Source organism: Ochotona princeps, chromosome 21 (genome assembly GCF_030435755.1).
Source record: "Ochotona princeps isolate mOchPri1 chromosome 21, mOchPri1.hap1, whole genome shotgun sequence".
NCBI lineage: Eukaryota > Metazoa > Chordata > Mammalia > Lagomorpha > Ochotonidae > Ochotona > Ochotona princeps.
This window is the reverse complement of record NC_080852.1, coordinates 9292336-9313229: the sequence shown is the minus strand read 5'-3', so window position 1 is coordinate 9313229 and position 20894 is coordinate 9292336. Positions and strand designations below refer to the sequence as shown.

Genomic DNA, 20894 nt, shown 5'->3' with positions numbered 1-20894 from the left:
AGTATTTAGCCATTTGTTGTGTTGAAGTATAATGACTTCTGACTTAGCTCACTGCTGATATCCTGGGAAAGCAGCAGAGGACGCCCCATGTGCTCGGGCTGCTGCCCCTGCTTGGGAGACCTGGGTGGGAAGCTGCTGGTTAGGACTGGCCAACCCCAGGGATTATGGCCAAGTGGGGAGTGAACTAGTATCTAGAAGATCTCTCTGTCTCACTGACTCCTGTCTCTGTCTTTCAAGTAAAGAATCAATAGATACTTGAAAATAAGAAAAAAGGAGAAAGAGACTGGTTAGTGAAGAAAGAAGCACGTAAAAGATTGGCCACTCTTGAAATCCATTCTCTACTCTTCTCATTAACATTCTCTTTGATTTAGCATATTTTATATTGTACTGTCCATTGACATTCTTAACATTGCCAAGACATGTTTTTTTGGGAAAAAAAATCTGCAATACTAGTATTAGAGAGCCATGTTCAGGTATAGTGACCCCTGTTTAGCTGTGATGCTGCATTTCAGGCCTGAATGCAGTCAAGCCTGAAACCAAACTCCCTCTGATCAAGACAGGAGATAAATTATATAACGTTCATCCAAGTTATTTTCCAATGACCTAGATCAGTGCTCTCTTTTTGATGTCTTGGATTGTGTTGGATTGTGTTGGATCACAAAGCGCTCATTTGGCCTAGGCATTAGCCCTGAAGAGGTGCCACTCTTAATGTCAGTTGTTTGGAGTTCCGGACTTATACATACAAAGGAGGAGGACAAAGTCAGAACATACGTTTCACGGGTTTGTTGGTTCTTTTTCATGAAACAGTCACATTTTGATGTTTTCAATGTTACCCATGTTCTCCCTCATATGCAATTATAGTCGTATAGGCCTCCTTTCAGATTTTTGAACTTGAAATGTCCCCACCCACACAACCATGCTTGTGAGGACATTTTGTTACAAGAGCAGAACATCAACCCAAACTGGCATACAGGAGAATGTAATTGGCTTACAGGATTGAAAATCCAGCAGTGTGTCCCTAGCTTCAGAGATGGCTGAATATAGTAACTCAGATAATGCGATCAGTCTCTATTTTTTGTCTCAGTTATAGTTTGTCTTCCCTCTCGGCTTTGTCTTTTTTTTTAATTTACTTCCTTTCACTGGAAAGTCAGATTTAGAGAGAAGGAGACACAGAGAAAGATCTTCCATCCACTGGTTCACTGCCCAAGTGACTGCAATGGCCAGAGCTGAACCAATCCAAAGCCAGGAGCCAGGAGCTTCCTCTGGGTCTCCCACATGGGTGTAGGGTTCCAAGGCTTTGGGCTGTCCTCGACTGCTTTCCAAGGTCACAAGCAGGGAGCTGGATGGGAGGTGGAGCAGCCGACACATGAACTGGCCACCTGTATGGAATCCTGGCCATGTACAAGGCGTGAGGATTTAGCCAAATGGGCCATCACTCAGGGCCCAGATCTGTCTCATTTTGAGTTTCTGTTTTGTCATCTTTTGTCTCTAAAAAACTCTCACATAGTAGTTTTCTTCTTTTTTCCTTCCTTTTGGTAGGCCTTTCCATGCGACAGGACCTTTAGGCTCCTGTCCTGCCCTCTTAGTTCTACCGCAAGAGTTTTTCATAGCAATTTTAATAAGAGTCTTGGGATGAATTACAAAGACGCAGCTAAAGTGATGATCATTTGAAAGTGACCAATATTGATGTGGGAGAAGGGTGGCACCTTGAAAATCCGTAAGTTAGCTAGCTGTATTCAAAGAGTGCCAAAGGCAGCTGAGCTGTCATTCAGAAATATTCTCTGCACTTTTCTCTCTGCCTTTCAAATTAAAAAAAAAAAAAGTGGGTGGGGAGCAGGGGCTTCTAGCCTAATGGTAAGACACCAGTAAAGAAGTCTGGTAGGAAAGGGGCATTTAGCCTAACAGCTAAGACACAAGATGCCCGAGTCCCACTTTGAAGCCCCTGGGTAGGATGCCATGTGCTGATTCCAGCTTCCTGCTGGTACAGACCCTGGGCAGTACCAAGGATGGCTCACGTAATTTGGTTCCTGCGACCCACGTGGGAGACCTAGACTGAGATCCAGCTTGGGTCTAGTCCCAGTCAGTGTGGAAACTTGGAAAGTAAACCAGCAGATAGGATCTCGGTCTCCACGTGTGTCTGCCTCCACTCTTCTGCTTGTCCATGACCAGCCGCTTACATCCAAGAGTACTTGACAGAGTTCATGGAATTCAGATACGCTGGTACAAACCTTCTGGAGATCCGTGCACACTGTTTTTATAACATCTGTTTCCATGAACTTTTAAACAAATGTTTTTATTCATTGGAGAAGGGCAAGAGAGCTGGGTTCTTCTGATCCTCGCTGTGATATCCACAACGGCCAGAGGGAGGGCAAGGCTGGAGTGAGGAACCAGGTATATCCAGATTCTTCGCCTGGGTGACAGCGGCCCAGTTACCTATGTCATACCGCTGCCTTCCCGGTTCTGCAGTGGCAGGAATGAAATTCAGGTGCTGCACTGTGGCACGTAAACCTCATTGTAACTGTGCTAAGTCCTAACCCCATTTGAGGACTTTTTCAAGAACTGTCATATTTTGTTGCAAAAAAAAAGTTGAGAATCATACAGTTTTTTTAATAATACACATTTTCGTAAACATTTTGCATATTCTTTATATGCATGAATTTTTAAAGTGTTCTGAAATTTATCTTTTTTTTTAAAGCTTTATTTTTTATTTGAAAGGCATACTTTACAGAGAGAAGGGGAAATAGAGCTGATCTGCATCTGGGAGCCAGGAGCTTCTTCCCAGCCTCGCACATGGGTACGAGAGAGCCCTGGGCCTTGGGCCATCCTCTAGTGATTTTCCAAGCCCCAAACAGAGCTGGATGAGAAGTGGAGCAGTTGGGACAGGAACTGGCATGTATGTTGGAAGCCAGCACTGCAGGGCAGAGAATTATACTGCCGTGCTACCATGCCAGCCCCAAATTTATCTTTTGAAAAGTAGTTTCATATATACTATTTCATGTAATCATTGTAGATTATTTGTTTTATATTTTTACTAACACTGGGAATGGTTGGAGTAACTTGCCCAAAGAGACTAAAACCCTATTTTTCTGGTTCTGTTTCTGGCCAGTCTCTCTCACCTGACCTCATGCATAATGCCAGGCACACTCAATATGCAGGTCTGACATCTGTTACTGGGTGTCTTCTTCAGGGACATGGGTGCCAGCAGGGTATGGGATTCTGGGTGTATTCAGAGGTGTTTGAGGTACTGGTTAGAAATATTGTAAGATTTACTTTTATTTTTATGTTTGTATTTGAGAGGCAGATTACATTTCTATAGTTGGGACAGAAAGGCACGGTGGGGTAGAGAGCGCGAGACTTTGTGAGAGTGAACTCTCATGTGCTGGTTCATTGCCCAATGTCCAGGACTGGGCCGGCCGGAAGCTGAGAGGTAGCTGTCAGGTACTTCCCTGCTTGAGCCCTCCCCACTGCCTCTCAGGGCATACAGTAACTGGCATCTGGAATCAGGAACACATCTGAGACTTGACCCAGCTATGCTGACTCGGAAGTGGATGTTTAACTGCTCCCCACTGGAAGGACTATGGTGAACTCAGCGGAAGCATTCAGAGTTCCAGGTCTGCTCACTGTTCCAGTCAGGAATGGAAGGTGATACAGAGCCTGCAATTCAGTGTCTTCAATGCATGGGCCTGATTTCCCTGCTGCCACAGCTAACAGAAGCACAGCCGCCTAAGGAACGCCACTTAGATGTTTTTTTCTCTGCATTGTTTGCTAATTTTGTAACATCTTATGAATGCAGTGCTCTAAAGTGACTTTTAATGATGTGAGAATATTTCGTGCTTTTACATGCAACTTCCTGTGTAGACAGTGTTGGGAAGTAGCATGACCGTTGATAACAGATTTGCCATAGAAGTGAATACCATGCAGCCTTGTAAATGTCATTTAGAAAGACCCATTATCCTTGTCTGTCAGGTACTGCTTATCATTCCTACTTTGCAGATACTGGGTTTGGTTGGCTATAGACTACAAGTTGTGAACATACCATATTAACTGACTGTAGGGGCTCAAACCGTACCACTGTTGTAGCAGTGTGGTGTTGGTTAATGGACCAAATGGAAGCAATACTTCCTCATGCCCATTCTGGGATGGCATCAGCAAGCCACATAGGTAACACCTCTGCCATTACAGTTGAGGAAGCACAGTGTCAGACATGAATGAGTACATAATGATGAAAGATAATAGAAATAATAAAGTGGGTGAGGGTCACGTGAGGTGGGGAAGGTCAAGTGTATAGTTAGGGTACCAGTTACACTGTAGAGTCAGGAAAGGCTTCTTTGGTTTGACATGTGATTGGGGCTTGAGGAGCGTGTTGAGTTTAAGCCATGTAAAGAATGACAGAGTATTTCTAGCAAATAGAACAGGAATTTTCAAACCCCAATCATAGTGCATGTTAGTGGGTTTGAGCCTTCAACACTCATAAGCCCAACAAGAGCCAAGAGGAGTGTGGCTAGAGAGAGGAAGGAGTGGGCAAGTCCCTTGAGATAGCTGTGACTTACTTTCCCAACTAGGAGTAGCTCATTTACTCCCAGCTTCGGAAATGTTTGAGCTACACTATGTAAAGTACTCAGATTTATGAACGGTTATAGGATTACTCTCTGAAATGGTGACACCGTGATTCAGTGTTTCACGTTTGTTGATGATGGCTGTTGTGAAGCTGTACACCTTTTACACTCCAGGGCTCTGTTCCCTCTGCTTAAACTTTCTCCTCTATCTTTTCTAGCTGCATATTTTTTTTCTTCCTTTGGTTTAGGGTTATTTATTTAAAAGACAGAGTAGGAATTGATCTCCTGTGTGGTGGTTTACTCCCAAAATGGCCACTATGGTTAGGACTGGGCCATGCTGAAGTGGGGAGCTTGGGACTCCATTGCAGATCTCCCATCTAGGTGCAGAGCCCCAGGACACTCCCTCCCAGGTGCAATCACATGGAGCTGGATTTGAAATGGAGCAGCCGGTACTCAAACTGGCACCCATATGGGATGCCAGTGTTACAGGCTGCAGGTCAAACGCACTGTGTCACAGCACCAGCCCCTGTCTACACACTCTTATGCATCCTGGAAGTTTCGTTTACATTCAACATTCCAGGTAGCTTCCCTGTTTCCTATGTGTGCCTGATTGTCCCCTCTCAGCATTGAGTTGCACTATGCTACAATCTTTTTTTTTTAAGTTTTATTTATTTTAGTTGGAAAGTCAGATTTACACAGAAGGAGAGACAGAGAGGAAGATCTCCCATCTACTGGTTCACTCCCTCAGTGGCCGCAGTGGAGCTAAGCTGATCCGAAGCCAGGAACCAGGAGCTTCTTCTGGGTCTCCCATGCAGGTGCAGGAACCCAAGGCTTTGGGCGATCCTCTACTGTCTTCCCAGGCTACAAGCAGGGAGCTGGATGGGAAATGGAGCTGGGACATAAACCAGTGCCCATATGGGATACTCACACATGCAAAGTGAGGGCTAGGCTACCACGCTGGGCTCATATCATGCTATAATTTAATATTTAGTGCTCTCGTTGGGGACCCAAAGGTACCATAAAGTCAAAGGCTATGTCTGATCTCCAGCTGTATCTCCAGAGGTCATGTACTGTAGTCCAAGCTTATTTGTGGAAGGAAGGACACGTGCTAGTGAAAGTTCATTGTAGCAGTCTACATGACAAGGCAGGGTTTGATAAGACAGCCTTGTATTATTGCTGAAATATGGAATGCCATGCATATACTCTTCAGTCATGAGAGTACAATTTTCATTGACAAGGCTCTGGGGGGAATTTTTTAAAATTTGAGAGCTTTAAAATTGAAAGGAACTCCTTTCCTCATCTAGTTAAACATCCTCAATTAACAGAAAGAGGAAGCTGAAGACCAAAATATTTAATAACTTGCTGGAGTTGCCTGGTTCCTATGGTCAGGGCTGCAGCTGGTAACCTGGCACTGACCTTCTCTAAGCATTGATCACAGTGTGCTTGGCATGGTCTTCTTCGGGGGTCCCGGGATCCAGACGCCAAAAACACTGTCAGGAATCACGAATAGGGCCATCAGATGCTGGGCGAGGAGGAAAGAGGGGCTTATTATACTGTGTTCTCAGGGTTCGCTGGTGTGAGACTTGGGTGCATTTTGTAGGAAGAAAATCACCTTTATGTGATAGCTTCTAAACCCTTCAGCCCGACTGAATGCTGTTGAAAAAAATTTAATGTCTCAGAGACACAATGTTCGTAACTACTTGGCAGAATTTTTTTCTGTCTGTGGAGTCCTAAAGTAGCAAGCATCATTTGGAAATAAATTATTAGTAAACATTTGAAAGTGAGAAACAAATTATTCCCAGAACACTTAGCTCCTTCCTTCAAATACACACTTGAAAATTGCTAAGACTCTGTTCCGTGAGAATGCTTGAATAGTTCCCTAAATCATAACAAGGGTAAACTTACCGAAATATTTTTACAATTTTATTAGAGGTTTTAATTCACTGCTTTATCTATCTCTGTTAGACGGCAAAATAGCTTTAAATATTCAAGTGGTAATTAATGAATCTTTTATGTTGCAAATCAAACATTTTCATCTGTGTGCTGGTGGAGTAGCAGTAAGGAAGGATTTAAGGAATAATTGTTTCTCTGTATTGCATACTGTTGACCAGCATTGATCTTGGGTTTCTGGAGGGGGCTCTGCCTTCGTTGACTAGCAAGCTAACACCATGTGGATGTCTGCTGTCTTTCTGGAGGTCAGGATTTCTTGACATGTTTCTTGCCAGAGACATTCCCGACTAGATGGAAAGTCTTTGAATGTGGAATTTGTGCTTGAGTGCAAAATAATAAAAAGCATGTGTATGTTTAAGAAAGGATCCGCTTAATGGCAAATGAGCATTGGCTTACGTTAATATTCTATTACAGTAAAAACTTCTATTTAATAAATTTTCTCCAGACTTTGCTCCCCCAGAATCTCACAGATTTTTCTAAGTGACATGCCAACCCAAAGAAAGTATATATGATACTTTTGATTTATGCTAAGTCAATAGCATGCACCAGCCATTTAAGATTGTACTTTAAGTGTAGAAATAGAAACCCCAGGAAACACATACAGTGCCATGTATTGAGGAAAAAGTGTTAGCTTTTCAAGGGGTGAAATGCCTTGCAAATATTATTTTATTTAGAAGATATTTTTAAATGTGGCATTTTATGTCAAATGGTAAGAAAGCAAGTCCAGAGTCTTGCAGTTTGGTTTAGAACTAAAATTTAAGCTCATATTAAGGACTTCACATAACAAAATGTTTTCCTTTCCTCTCTCACTAATGAGAAATCAGCCGTGACAGCCGCCCTTGAGAAGGATCACAAAAGGACTGACAAATTCTTGATTGGAAGCCACACAGGCCACCTCTGTTGTTCTATGGCCCCAATTAATACTGGTCATGGTGACATTTATGTATCAGAGCAATAAGCTAAACAAGAAACAATTTATGTCACCTAAAGCTTTTTAACAAATCAATGCAACTATTTGTAATTGCTTGTTTCACAAGATTAAAAGTGCTAAGGCCTGATCTTCACTCACGGATTTGTGGTCAACATGACCTGTGCTTCCGTTGTTAAACAGACGGGAGAGAGAGAGAGTGAGTTTGAGATCGGCACCAACTTCCATCAAGGAATCCATATTGCTAATATTTCTGGAATTTTAATGTAGTTACAATTTATGGCCGATCAAATGTGGTTACCTAAATTGCTGTTGCTGGTAGACAGTTTAACTGTCTTTATTAATTACAGTATAATTTAATGTTTGAGTACCAGCACTTGTGTTGGTCATTTTTATAGCTAGAGCAGTTATCTGCCTTATGACGAACCATTTTAGCATTTTCAATGGAAATTTGCTAATATGATGAGTGATAAAAATGTCACATGCTGGTAAATAATGATTATTGCTTTGGCTGAAATTAATTCTTGAGAGGCCAGTTACCTTCAAATTAACAATATAACTTAAAGCTTATCTGTCCCCATCCCTGTATCCTTGGATAGGACCTCTCCCACACCAACTGAACAATCAGTGGTTGATAGTTTCAACTGAGTGGATATATAAATATATGTGTGTGTATACATATATACAGTAGAGTGTATATGGAGACATACGCACTAAATTATGTCATTTTACAAAGTGAAAATGGGATAGAATTTTGCTTTTTTTAAATAAAACATTTTCAAAAGAGGGTTATATCTAGTGGTAGGTTTATACTCCAAATATTATTCTGAATATTCAGTGTTTCTGCATTTAATTTCCCTCCACTGTGAACTCTGTCTTAAATCTTTCATCAGCCAGTTCCTTAAATGAAAGTTTGAGACCCAAATTCACTTTATTTTGAAATAAAGAATATTTTATTTGACTCAACTACAGTGGAGATGATAGATAAATTGTGATTGCTACTCTGTACATAAATATTTAACTTCAACAAAGCCAAAAAGTCTAATAAGACTAATTATAGTTTGTTTTTTGGGGGCGGGCGGGGGAGTAGTGACTGTCATGAAGCTGTCTGTGTCTTTGTGAAATGAGTTTTCAAAGAGTTTATGCTCCACATGTAACAGCCACTATATAAAAGAAGAGCCACTATTTTGAGTTTGCGGCCTTGTTTTTCAATGGCAGGCCCAAAATACATAGATGATTCTTGTGTGAGAACATCTCTGTTAATACAGTTATACATGTACTCTACAGCAACCAACAAAGTCTTCACTGACACTTCACCCAGCTTGATTTGGGACCTTCAGCTTGCTAAAAGAAGTATCTATACAGATTTAGTGTTACTGACCATTTATGTTAGAAGCAGAGTCATGCCTAAGCCTAGCAATTAAATGACCTGCAGTTAAATCCTATTATTGTCTTTGTTAAGCTGGTGAAAATGAAGGGTTCAAATGTTTTACTATTAAGATTAGAGTTTCTAGTCTGGGGCACAACTGTAATGAAAAGGGGCCACTGATTCACAAATAAATAGCAAAATCACTTGTAAAAAAAAGAAACCAGAAACAGCTCTCTAATACAGGCTTTTCAAAAGAATGCAGCATCCGTGGGTGACTTGCCGAACACACTGTGAGGTTAATTTTCAAGTCATTTATTGGATTGTGTTGTCTTCTGAATTATATACCTAATAGTGTTATGTTACCATGGTTTGGCCACTTAAAGGGATGCTTTCAATACCTTGGCAATTTAATTTTTACAAAAAGATGATGCTTGCGTGCATTCATTCTTAGGACGTATATATGAAGATAATACTAAAGAGGAATAGCAAATTTTCCTAAAGGTGTAGTTAAAACACAAAACTCAAAATTAGGATGGGTTAATAGAATCCTTCAGTATAAGCGTTCTGTTTTCTTTACTGAATGCAGTTATGTGGCATACTTTTGATAGAATATTTTTATAAAGTCATTTGTCCTAATCTAAGCATTTATCATTATATGCAAAAAGATTTCTTGATGAGAATATTATAGACGGTGCATGTTTTTGACATTAGCATTTTATTTGGATGACTAATCTTGCAGATGTGAAATTTTGATGAATTATTCATGAAATTGCTTTCCTCTGAAGTTTTAGTTTGCTCTTAATGCTAGTTATTAAACATTTTGTTTTTCTTTATGAAATTTGATGAAGAAAAGTAAGGAGTTATTTCCTCCAAAGAAAAGATAGCCCCTCTCTCTTCCCAGGTCTCTTTATGGATACCTGCATTTGCACATTGGCGCATCTCCCTTCCCTGATGACAGCTTTTCATTAAGATTGATGTTAATTCTGTCCTGGAAGTAGCTGGTGACCAACCTAATACACCACATCAGCAGGTCGGAAAGGAAGGAAAAAAAAAAAGCTTAGGCTGTGGCGACTTTTACTACCAGTGTCAACAACCAGCATTTTTATTGCATTTGAGAATGCTATAATGTCAGTAATTAGTACTGACTGCACAACATATTTTTTATTGTCTGTATCCACAGACATGGAATGATGGAATTACAGTTGATGTCAAGGAATGAGTTTCTGTGCCTTATCAAAACGAAACAAAACAAAACAAAAATGTTTGTTACTGGCAGCACATATATACGAAGCACCATGCTCACAGTCCGGACTGTACCATCCTCAAAGGCTTGGGCTAGCAGACATGGCCTGGGCCAGAAGGGGCTCCTGAAATGCCTCTAGAGTTACACATCTGATTCTTAGGATAAAAAGAGTGAAACTGACTTTCAAAGCAACCAGAGTCTCAGAAAGGTATGCCATTAGAGAAAATGTACCAAAAGATTTAAAAAATCCTTCCTAGTAAGGGCATCCTTGTACCCTTGGAAATGGAACTTAACTGGAATGTGGAAAGGAGAGGAAATATTTTTAAACTTTGTGTGATTAAAAAAAAAAAGCTAGTGAGATTAACAGATTTGGGGGTCAGAATTGAAGTGGGTTTTTTTCCCCTAGGTCTGATGCAGTGCTGTAATAGGCATTAACAGTAATATTAGAGCCATCCAAAGGGTTGGCAGGTACTCCTCAGGTACTTGTGTCACTGCTGGTCCAGTGAGGCAGCCTAACTCTGTGTTACATGAACAGATTCTAGGGACAAGTCCATGGATCCGCATACCTGACGGCACATTTGCCTGATACACAGGACCACTTCCCTCATGTATACTTTTCTCTGAGAAAAAAATAAGTAGCAAATTATCTTTACATCTTGGCACCTTGTAAAGGTTTATATATATTTATATATATATAAAGATTCAATATTTTGACACTCCCCATCGTAACCATTACTTCACTGATAAACTTTGAAAGTGTAACCCTGGAAGTTTGATCATGCAAAATATTTACTGCAGCAGGAGAAAACATTTTTTTAAAACAATATTTTTTTTCTCTTTTCAAATGTATGAACTTGCTTAAGATAGCCAGGAAGGCAGTGGTAGGATAAACACAAGGAATTAGGAATGTATCAAAAAACAGATTAACACACGCACGGTGTGCGTGCGCGCGCACACACACACACAGACACACATAAAAACCTGTACAAAATGCTCCAATCAATGAAATCAGAAAAAAAAAAATCTGTCAACTATGTTACAATTTAAAAGCCAAGGGGGTGGGGGGGTTCTCCCTCCTACATGTCAAAAAATGTCATCCAATATTTGTAAAGCAAGAATAACTAAATAAAATACATGTGCAGCATATTCTGCAATTCCATTACATACAGTAGTTTTTTTTTCCAAAGATATTTTTTTAAGTATCATTAATACAAAGCAGTTGCACAAAAAGCAAAGGTGTTTTGACAAACAAGTGTATGCATTTATTCCTTTTTAGGAACAATATCTAAAAAAAGAACCACCCTCTGCCCTCCCCCAAAAAAGACAAAGATCACACAGACACATTGGGATATATGTACAACATAATAAACCCCATCCAAAAGAAGCGACTGGGATACCCCCAAGGAATACAGAGTCAGAATTGTAAAAATCATAGTGAAGTTTGCTTGCTGTAAAGCCTGAGAATTTTTTTTCAGTTGGTTCTTCTGCAAGGCTGTGATACCTGCAAAGATATGTAAAAATCTAATTTTCTTTTTTCTTTTTTCTTTTTTTTCTTTTTGCTAACGTCTTTAGACTAAGCATGCAAGACATACGACTAAGTGCAACTGAGTGAAATGTATTTTTTTTAAATTTTAATCATTCCCTAAAGGTTTGAACTGAGGTATGCGTACTAACAGTTTCTCATGCTGTTATCTTTACTCATGTCTAGCTACACATGCTGAGAATGAACTAATCTACCAGATTTTTATCCTCTTTTTGAATACCAAACTAACCAGCAACCACTCAGTTTAGAAGCACAGGGCCCCCTTCCCATGACCCTGTCTGGCTACTGCCTGCACATCATGAAGCTGCCTGGAAAAGTTTAAAAAAAAAAGTCTTGAGTGACCACAGACTGCCCTTTATACAGAAAGCAGAGTGAAGCTTCAAAAGCAATTGCCAAAAAGGATTTTTGTACCAAGCTTACAAGTGGACAGGAGTGTTACTTTTCGTAAATGAAAATTCCTGACTAAAGCCTAATCTGAGAAAAGGAAGGAAAAAGGAAAAGCTGAAAAACGAAACAAACCAGAGGTTACTTGCCAAGATAAACCAAAATTAATGCAGTGAGCATAGCACAGTTCTTAAACAAAAGTGGCATACAGTCTTTCTAAAAACAAAAAAAAAGTCTTGTTATTCTAGAAATACTATCATGTGATCTAGTTCAACCATGGAAGCTTTTCTGTTCTTTCTGAGTTTTATCATCACTGTCTCCTGTTGGATCCCCTCCTTTTCAGTGGCACACATTTCTTCTTTGTGACGGGACCCCATCCCTTCTGGCACCCCTTTAATACTGGGTCCTGTGTCTTGTCTTCAGTAGTCCCATGATTCGCTCTACAAAAATGAGTTTTGGTCTTGCTGGTGGTACAGAAAAACAAATAAGAAAAAAGAAACAGCTAGGAAAAAAGTAACAACTTTGGTTCCATTACCTACTTGGTCTTCTACACTTGCTCTAAGATGGAGGAGCAGTTGTCTTTGTCAAGTGAGCAATAGCCTGTATCTCATTATCTGCCTCTAAATTCTTTCGCCTCCTTTGATCAACAATAAGAGGATATTTGGCTTCATTAGATAAAGCATAAAACAGAACATAATTTACTTTTGTGTAACATCTTTGGTAATTTTAGGGGAAAAAAGGTATGAAGAATATAAATTAAATTTCCAAAGGCTCTCAAACTAAGGATCTACGGTCCTAGGTGAAGAAATGACAGGAAAGTGGGTGCAGAGTTGGAGGTATTGAGGTCGTACTGACCTGTTAGCATCCTGGCTGCAGGTCAGTGTCGGAGTCCCCACAAGCTTAGGGCACGGGAAAACTCCACTCTACCTAATGTCTTCCTTTATTTTTTGATACTGGGTTGGTGTGATTAATAGTGCTTAGCAGTCTGAACTGCAGTACCAAATTTGCACACTTGAAACTAATACTTTCGCATTTGCTGAATTCAGCCCCCATGAACTCCCATGCATGTTCAATCTGTAACTGAATTTGCATTCAGACACATTAATGCCACCAAGCACATCTGAATTGCTGTGTAAACTTGGAGCTCCTGCTGTTTTGCAAAGTTGCTCAGACAAGCTGAATTTTAACGCCATCTTGCAAACAATGCCACCCATATTGGTCGTAACAGTGACTGCTGTCCACTGCCCCATAGCTTCAGTCTAATCAATGGGATGCTTTTTGTTGTTGCTGTCTGTTTCCTTGTGCTGGCAGAATGCTGTGACATTTATAAAGGTAGATGGGTAGCTGCAGAAAGTAAACACAAGGAGGAAATTTGAAACAACCCCTTTGCACCCCCAGTACTGCCCTGTGGAATGACTCATTGTTCCTAGAGTGTATCTCTTTTTTTCTGTCATTCATTCTCTTTCTGGCAGGACGTCACATCTGTGACCTTCATGTGTAGGACCTTCATGTGTAGAGTGCAGCATTTGGGACCTTTTTGAAAAAAGACCAAAACGGAATGTTTTCTGACTTTCGAGAAATGTGGTGATGTCTGAAGGGAAATGGAATGAGTGACAGAAAACTACAAACGAGAAGTGACATTCAGCTTTGTATAATAAAAACACCTATTAACATTCATCACAAGGTACAGAAAACTTGAAGCCTCCAAGAGGCCATGGGCCCAAATGGAGGCCTGAGGTCAGAACTTAAAATGGTCTAGTTAAAGCAGGGGGGAGAAAAAAAAAGCAATACATTAAAAAGTTTGGGATAATTCTTTTTAACCCCTCCCCCCATACACACACAAAGGCCTTCCCCATCCCAACTGGAAGCAAAGAAACAAACAAACAAAAAAAAAACACCCAAACAACAACAAAAAAACAAAAATGGAGTAAAGGCAGTGATAATCAACATGCAGTACTGTGCAAATAGGTTCGTCCATTGGAATCCTTAAATTCTGGGCAAAGGCTTGGTCTGCAGCTTAGGCGCACAAGCTCAGGCGGTTGTCCTCAGCGGCCAGCGGCGGCAGGACTGCAGTCCGAAGTCTGCTGCTGAAAGTGAATCAGTTTAGTGAATCTACAACACTGATGTTAAGACAGGAAAATCCCACGTACCAAACAAGTCCATCCGATGCACAGAGTACAAATTCCTGTTTTCAACAAAAAGTAGAAAAATCAAAAATACTCCCAAATGGGATTCTTGATGGCACTAAGAGTTAACACATTTCAGAGTTGTCAAAATGTAGTGAAAATCCTCCAGACTGTACAACAAATGGAGAACAATTTCACTGCGAACTTTTGACGTGTTTGTTTTGTTTATTTTTTTCTCTCTAATCTTCATTCTTGGGGACGGCCCACTCAGGCGTTCACTCCATGTCCTCATTTACTGCTTCATCTTCATAATCTCTGTCGTGGTCAAAATCTGGACTGTGGTTGGCTGTCGTCACTAGGGACAGGGGCCCCTCAGCTTCCTCTGGGTCGAGGGGCTCCTCTTTGACGTGTACAGGATGTCTGGAAAAACGAGCAGAAGCTCAATGAGAGACCGCAACTTGGGTGTTAGGGAACACTGATGCCGCACTCGAGGGATGCTCTGTCAAGCACAGCAGCTGCTGGCTACGTGGGGCGCCCTCCATGAAAATGAATGCCGATACAGTTTAGAAGCCAGTGTTGCAGTTTCATCAGCCACATTCAAAGGCTCTGTGGTCATGGACAGTGCAGGGAGTTCTGGGATGGCCCTGCCCTGCGGTGACTCCTCTCCGGACGGTAGCAGGCCCCGGCTCCCTAGCAGAGTTGATCCTACTTCCATACACATTCAGATTAGCCTAGTCCCTGGTTACTAGCTTGCAGTGTGAGCCAGAGGTCTGGGGTGGGGCCTGAGACTCTGCATCTCGCACAAGCTCCCTTGTGATGCTGCCGATCCTAGGACCACACTCGGAGTATCAGATAACAGGCCCCGGAGTGGCATCCTGGGTGATGAATACCGATCTTCAAATAATTGTGTGAAATAAGAATCTGTAATACAGCAGCCGTTTGTGGGGACCACTGAGTGCAGGAGGCTGGGCTAATCATGGCTTGCTGTGTGTTCTGCTTTGCTAGTTAACATGCAGAACCTGTGAAAGAACTCTCCAGAGGACGACCCCAAGCGAGGTTCTATCATTAATCAACTTCAAGCAAACACAGCAAAGAGACACCATGATACATGCTTGAAACTCCAAATTAATGCATATTTTTACAAACTGTCAATAAGGCAAGAAAAGCCCTGCCAGGAAACACAAACGGAGAGGAAAAGGCTTGCTCAACACAACAATGTGATAAGAAAGCAGAGGCCCAATCCGAATAATAACGCTGTCAGCTGTAAACAAGGCAAAACATGAGGCCCAGCTGGTCGTGGCCACCAGGATGCGTGGCCGCAATGAGATCTGCCAACACTCTCATTACGGACTAGCGTTTGGTTCACACGAAGGGGACTTGGGGTGATCACACAAACCCACTCTGATGACAATTGAGAAATGTTGTTCGTAAGTCATATTTACAACCCGATCCTTTGCAAATACAAATTACTTTCTGTTACCAGGCTTTTGATATGTAAAAGAACCATTCAAGTTCAAACAGTCCCATTTCTGGGACAGGTTTTGCAGATGGGAGAATTTTTTAACTGACATTATCAAGTATTAGCAATAAGAGAAGGTACTGGGGATGGTTGGCTTGCTAAATAATTAATGCTGTATGCAAACCCCAAAGGCCCCTTGAACCATTAAAAACAAACAGAGGAGTGCTTTGGACTGCCCTCCAAGACATGAGCCTTCAGAATCAATTGACTCTAAAATTAGCACAGCAGAGTTTGAGCAGTAGATGGCAGATAAATAGCTATAAAAAAAAGTCTTATCTATATTCTTCAAAATCTGAAAACTGCACGGCAGAGTTGTATTATGGCACATTTTACATGAGGTGCTGCAGGTATAATGCAACTTTTTGAAGGTCCTGTTCACCTGTATTGCAAAACCTGGAACAGGCTATAAATTTGTGCAGCACAATGCAAAATGAAAATAGTTGGAGACAGAACCAGCAAAAAGCTAAACCAAATGCAGTGCCTTAGTATGCACTACACACCTGTGGCGCCATTCCCATTAGAATCTCATTCATTCTTTTGGGAAGAATTAGGTGTTTTATTATTCCTTAGAAAAAGAAATCATAAGTGAACACCTACTGAAGTCAGGTTTTTGTTTTTGCCTGTTTCTTCCAATTTGTAGTCAAAGCAGGGAATTTTTTCTTGCTACCTTAATTTTACAATGGTATGAGAGTTCACTGCGTTCTACTAGGCATTTTTAATCACCCCCTTTTTTCTTTTAATGTAGAAATCATTTTTAGCCATTAATCTTTCCAGTTCTGTTGATTTATCTCTTTTGGATAAAAGTCTAAGAATGGAATTGCTGGGGCAAAGGCCAGAACATCTTTATGGTTCTTAGGATATTTATTGTGATTATTAATTTCCAAAGTGGCTGTACCATTGTAGACCCAATCTCATCAGTGAAAGTAGTTATTTTTTAAAAATATTTTGCTACCTAGGCATAAGGTAAGTTCTGGTTCACCTTGAGTTGTGGTTCTTGAACTAATGACAGTGGTGAACATTTCTTGATGCCTCGGGTCACTGTAGAGAGTTGTTACTTTGTAGATTTCTTCCTCTGTCTTAATGACCACATGCCTTAGTGTACACTAGCTAAGATTTTTTTAAAATTTATTTTACTTAGCCACATACTGAGGTTCAAATGTCATTTTCTACATCAACGTTCCCCTTCCTTTTTTAAACCATCAGAATTCAACGTTTCACATTTAGAGAAAACAGTGCAAAGTTTCGCGGAGGTGGAGGGACGAGGGAAGAAAAAGAGCTGTCATAATGTTAACTTCTTGCTCTATGGTTCTGGACTTGTGACAAATGTTGTGTTAAGAAAAAAAATATTGGATGCACAGAAGTCTCCCTTCTCCCAATACAGAACATCAGAGAACACAGTCCCCGTTCTCCAATCCGGCAGTAAAACTCCGCAGTTACTGACTAACCCAAAGGCACCGGTTGCTAGCTCTGATCCAGTGCAGACCCAACAAACATGAATGACTAGATCTGTGTGACCATGTAACGGCACAACCAGGTGGGCTCTTTATTTCAATTTGAGGCTCACTGGGGGTGGCAAATGCAGTTCTAGAGGCCCGCAGTGAATCAGGGAGTGAACCAAGTAGCTTCCCATAGGTAAGAGGCAGACTGTTCACAGTGTCATCTCACAGCAGTGCACCTTGTCTCCCACATACCCACCCTCTTCCTCCCAATTCCTTCTTTTCAGACTGCTGCTTTCAAAGCCCAGCCAGTAACCGTGCAAAGCGACACTACCCTTCCCTTGCAAATGGAGTAATTCCTTTGTTTACATGCAGTTGAGTAGTGCTTAAAGTCATTGTGTTCTGTGGAAAGTATGCACAGCGTGGACTATTTTGCTTTGTAGTTTCTTTAGCTCCTAACAGGATGGAAGTATGATGCCCCACAGCCACAATCCTGTGACTGTTTTCTACAGACAAATGGAGCAGAGTGGTGCTGGAGGGTCACAGAGGGCAGTTAGGAAGAGTTGAACTGTGTCTATAGTAGACATCGGCTGGGCCACCAGCCAAACCAGGTCCTTTAGGTTTTGCTCTGAAGTTGGACTGGAACACTTAAACATTTTTTTTGCATCATACCAGGCCAGTGCATTTTGGATAGGTATGAAAACCATATTTTAAAATTTGCTTAATGCAAGTTTGAGGTCAAAAGGACTAGCAGTTTCACAGAGGGAGTCGGCGCCCCCTAAACCTAGCAAACTGTGTACCTGTGACATCCGAGAAACATGTCGACACCTCTGCGTGATGTCTCTTGGAAATAACTGCTGTAAGATACAGTTTCCAGTAATACTGGGGTTAATTCAAAGGTTTTGAACTGGTTAGCTTTATGGTGATTTTATTTTGCACAGCAAAATTAGCATCACCTTGTACTGCTGCCTGGGAGGGAGGCTTTGTATTCAAGCATCTTTCCCTTTTCTCCCCCGCCTCTTGCTTTTAAAACAGCCATCCTTTGTGTTACATAATAAGAACATACATCAGCTAAACCTCAGAGTGCACAGATTAGGAGAAATAGTATCTTCCATTTAGCAACTTCAGATATTTTTGCTCTAATGAGTTTTTCTGAAATTTGCTAATATGCCAGTTTACATTTGCTCTGAACTTCCTTAATAACTGAGTAAATACTTCTGTCATGAGAATGATTTAAAGATGAATCTGATTGTGATAATAAAGTCAGAAACAGCGGGTAACTTTAGAAAGGATGAACAGCAGCATCAGTGTGGAAGATAAACACAATTGACTATGTTGTGAAGGGAATGCTGAGACTGTTCCTTATCCATTAGAAATTAGTGTTGCCGTGTTTTAAAGATCCTTTTCAAAGCACGCTGGGAATGAATTCAATCGCTGGAAAAGCAAATTTCAGATTCCCACCTACCCTCCAATTATGATGGCAGATAACATTTTTCTCTTTGTCACTGTATGTCAATTCATTCTCTGCCTAATTGCTACAGGTCATATTTTCCATTCCCATCTCTCACATCTTAAAATAAGATGTGGATCAGTAATTCAGGAAGTATGGTAGACAAGAAGCCTGTTCTGGGACCTAAGAGCCTTGCAAATGTTGAACTGGTTTTCTCTGTCCAAGTGGGCCAGGGTTTTACAGGAATGGACTAGAAGGGAGGAATGGACTGTCCTTCCACAGTCATTTGGAAAAATAAAGTATACTACGGTTTTTCTCTGTGCTCAAGGTGTTCCTGGGAGACAGGGTCTCCCCCCATCACTCAGCACCACGGGCATGTCGGCTGCGTGGCCTAGGCTGTTGCTGTGGTGCCTGATCCCAGTGCCTTTCACGGCCAGCATGGGCAGCCGTCGCCCATCACTTGATGTGTGTGTGTATGTGCACTCATTACGCTGCTGTCCGCAGCTGTAAAGCTCCTATTAATTTTCCTTTTGATATTTTAAGAGCAATCTATAAATCATGCCACCTTTCATTTGTGCCATCGTCAATGCTTGGTAATAATGCTGCAGCAATGCATTCTTGGTTAAGCTTGTCTCACAGCAGAGCCAACATTATCTGCTCCCTGCTAGATTGAGCATGTCTGAAAGTTGAGCAAACTACAAACTTTAACACACTGACTTTAGGAGAAAAAGGTAATGTGTGTTAGTTATATAATGGCCTGAGGTGCAAAACAAAAAAAAAATATTTCCGGTTTTATTATTGTGTGCATTTTCAGGGCAGGGTGGAACTGTTTTATGGCAAAGTTAGCAAATGGTACTTTGATATACCAGAGGACAGACCTCTACCTTTTTGGAAGCATTATTATCAAATGATGAAGTAGGGAGGTGCAGAGGACAGGGCCTTCCGAGTGGACAGTACTCACACAGCTTGCACAGGGGATCTGCCGGGACTGCTGTCGCTCTCGTTGCTGTTGGTGTGTTCCATTGCCCCATTCAGCTCTTCCCGTATGGCGCTGGCTAGGTTGCCCAGAGTGGGGTTCCCCATGGAAGCGGTAGTGTATAGAGGTATACTATTCTCAGCCATCGAAGCCTGCCATCAAACCAAAGGAAAACTTAGGAACACACAGGACAGCAATACAAGGAACCGGTGAAATATGGGCATGTTCTACAGTCTTCCACGTAAGATCCTTGTAGCCTGGTTGGCAAAGTTTCTAATAGGTGTAAAAGGACTCTGCTTTGGAAGTGGTGTTTAAATGCAGATTTAAAAATGTATTTTTTAGTTTGTTTCCATTTATCTGCCTTTCAGATAAAACGAAAAATGAGAAATCTTCATTTGCTGGTTCACTTGCCACATGGCTGCAGCAGCTAGGACAGTCAGGTGAAAGCCAGGAGCCCAGAAGTCTCCCCAAAGTGTGGCAGGGACACAGGTATTTGGGCTGCCACCTGCTGCCTCTGAGGGTGCACACCAGCAGGAAGCTGATGCATCCTGGAGTAGGTGTGCCCTCTCGGTGAGGTCAAAGCTTGGCTTTCAAGAGCTGTCTGGGGAGACCCTCATGCCTGTGGGGTAGGAAGGACTCAGAGGACCGCTGCTTGGTAACCACATGGGATAGAAAACACCATCTAATATGAGGCTTATGTTTCAAGGCTTTTTTTTTTTTCTCCAAGAAGAACTGAATATTTCCCAATCTCGGTGAAATATAATGGAATTTTCGTTTCTTTATCCATTTTGAAGACTCCACTATTGGATAGCGGAGATTTGATTAGATTACCTGGCGGCACCACTCAAACTTATGGGAACTTCCATAAACATTTACTTGTTAGATCCTATGGAAAAGGAAGAGATTATAGTCTTGGAATCAATTTTATCTCTTCCAATCATTTCTGTTTCAGTGATTCTTGAATCGGCTTACTGTATTTTGAGAGAACCAGAGCTGGCTAAAGGTAACACCACAGTCTATCAGGCTGACCAGTCACTTCGGATTTTTAGAAGTAAAGAAAAATCTCTCAAGAGGATGCTCTAAATCATATTTCTTTTTGGTGCCTAAGTACATTGATATTAAAGGTGACAAAAGTCACTTCCAATGAGTGTTGGAAAAAACAAACAAAAAAAATGCTCCCCTGCCCAGAGGGACACTGTTCACTTCCTGTCCTGCGTTTGCGTAAAGTGTCCTCCCACTCTGAGCTGTAGACACTAGTCCATGACCCCATGGGACTGAAATATCCTACCTCTTCCTTTTGGGGAGTGATTATGATCCAGAAACTGCATTTTATTCAAGAAGACAGATTTTCAAAAACTGGTGGCTGTTGATCGGGCTACGATTTATCAAAACTGTCCTCTTGCAAAATACACTT

The 20894-nt window shown here is 41.3% G+C and overlaps 1 protein-coding gene across 10 annotated transcripts in view; it reads right to left on the bottom strand.

The window, feature by feature from the left end:
* Nucleotides 1-9872: 9872 nt before the first annotated feature.
* Nucleotides 9873-20894, bottom strand: part of FOXP1 (forkhead box P1) — a 500423-nt gene continuing 489401 nt past the window's right edge. For 9 of the 10 annotated variants that reach the window (XM_004581618.2, XM_004581620.2, XM_058678856.1 and 6 more), the window contains 2 exons: nt 19466-19632; nt 13609-14519 (listed from right to left, as the gene is read on the bottom strand). In XM_004581618.2, coding sequence (XP_004581675.2) covers nt 14375-14519; nt 19466-19632 — 312 coding nt within the window. In that variant the 3' untranslated portion in view covers nt 13609-14374. Of the gene's footprint in view, nt 14520-19465; nt 19633-20894 lie in introns of all 10 variants that reach the window. The other variant, XM_058678860.1, reaches the window with a different exon arrangement.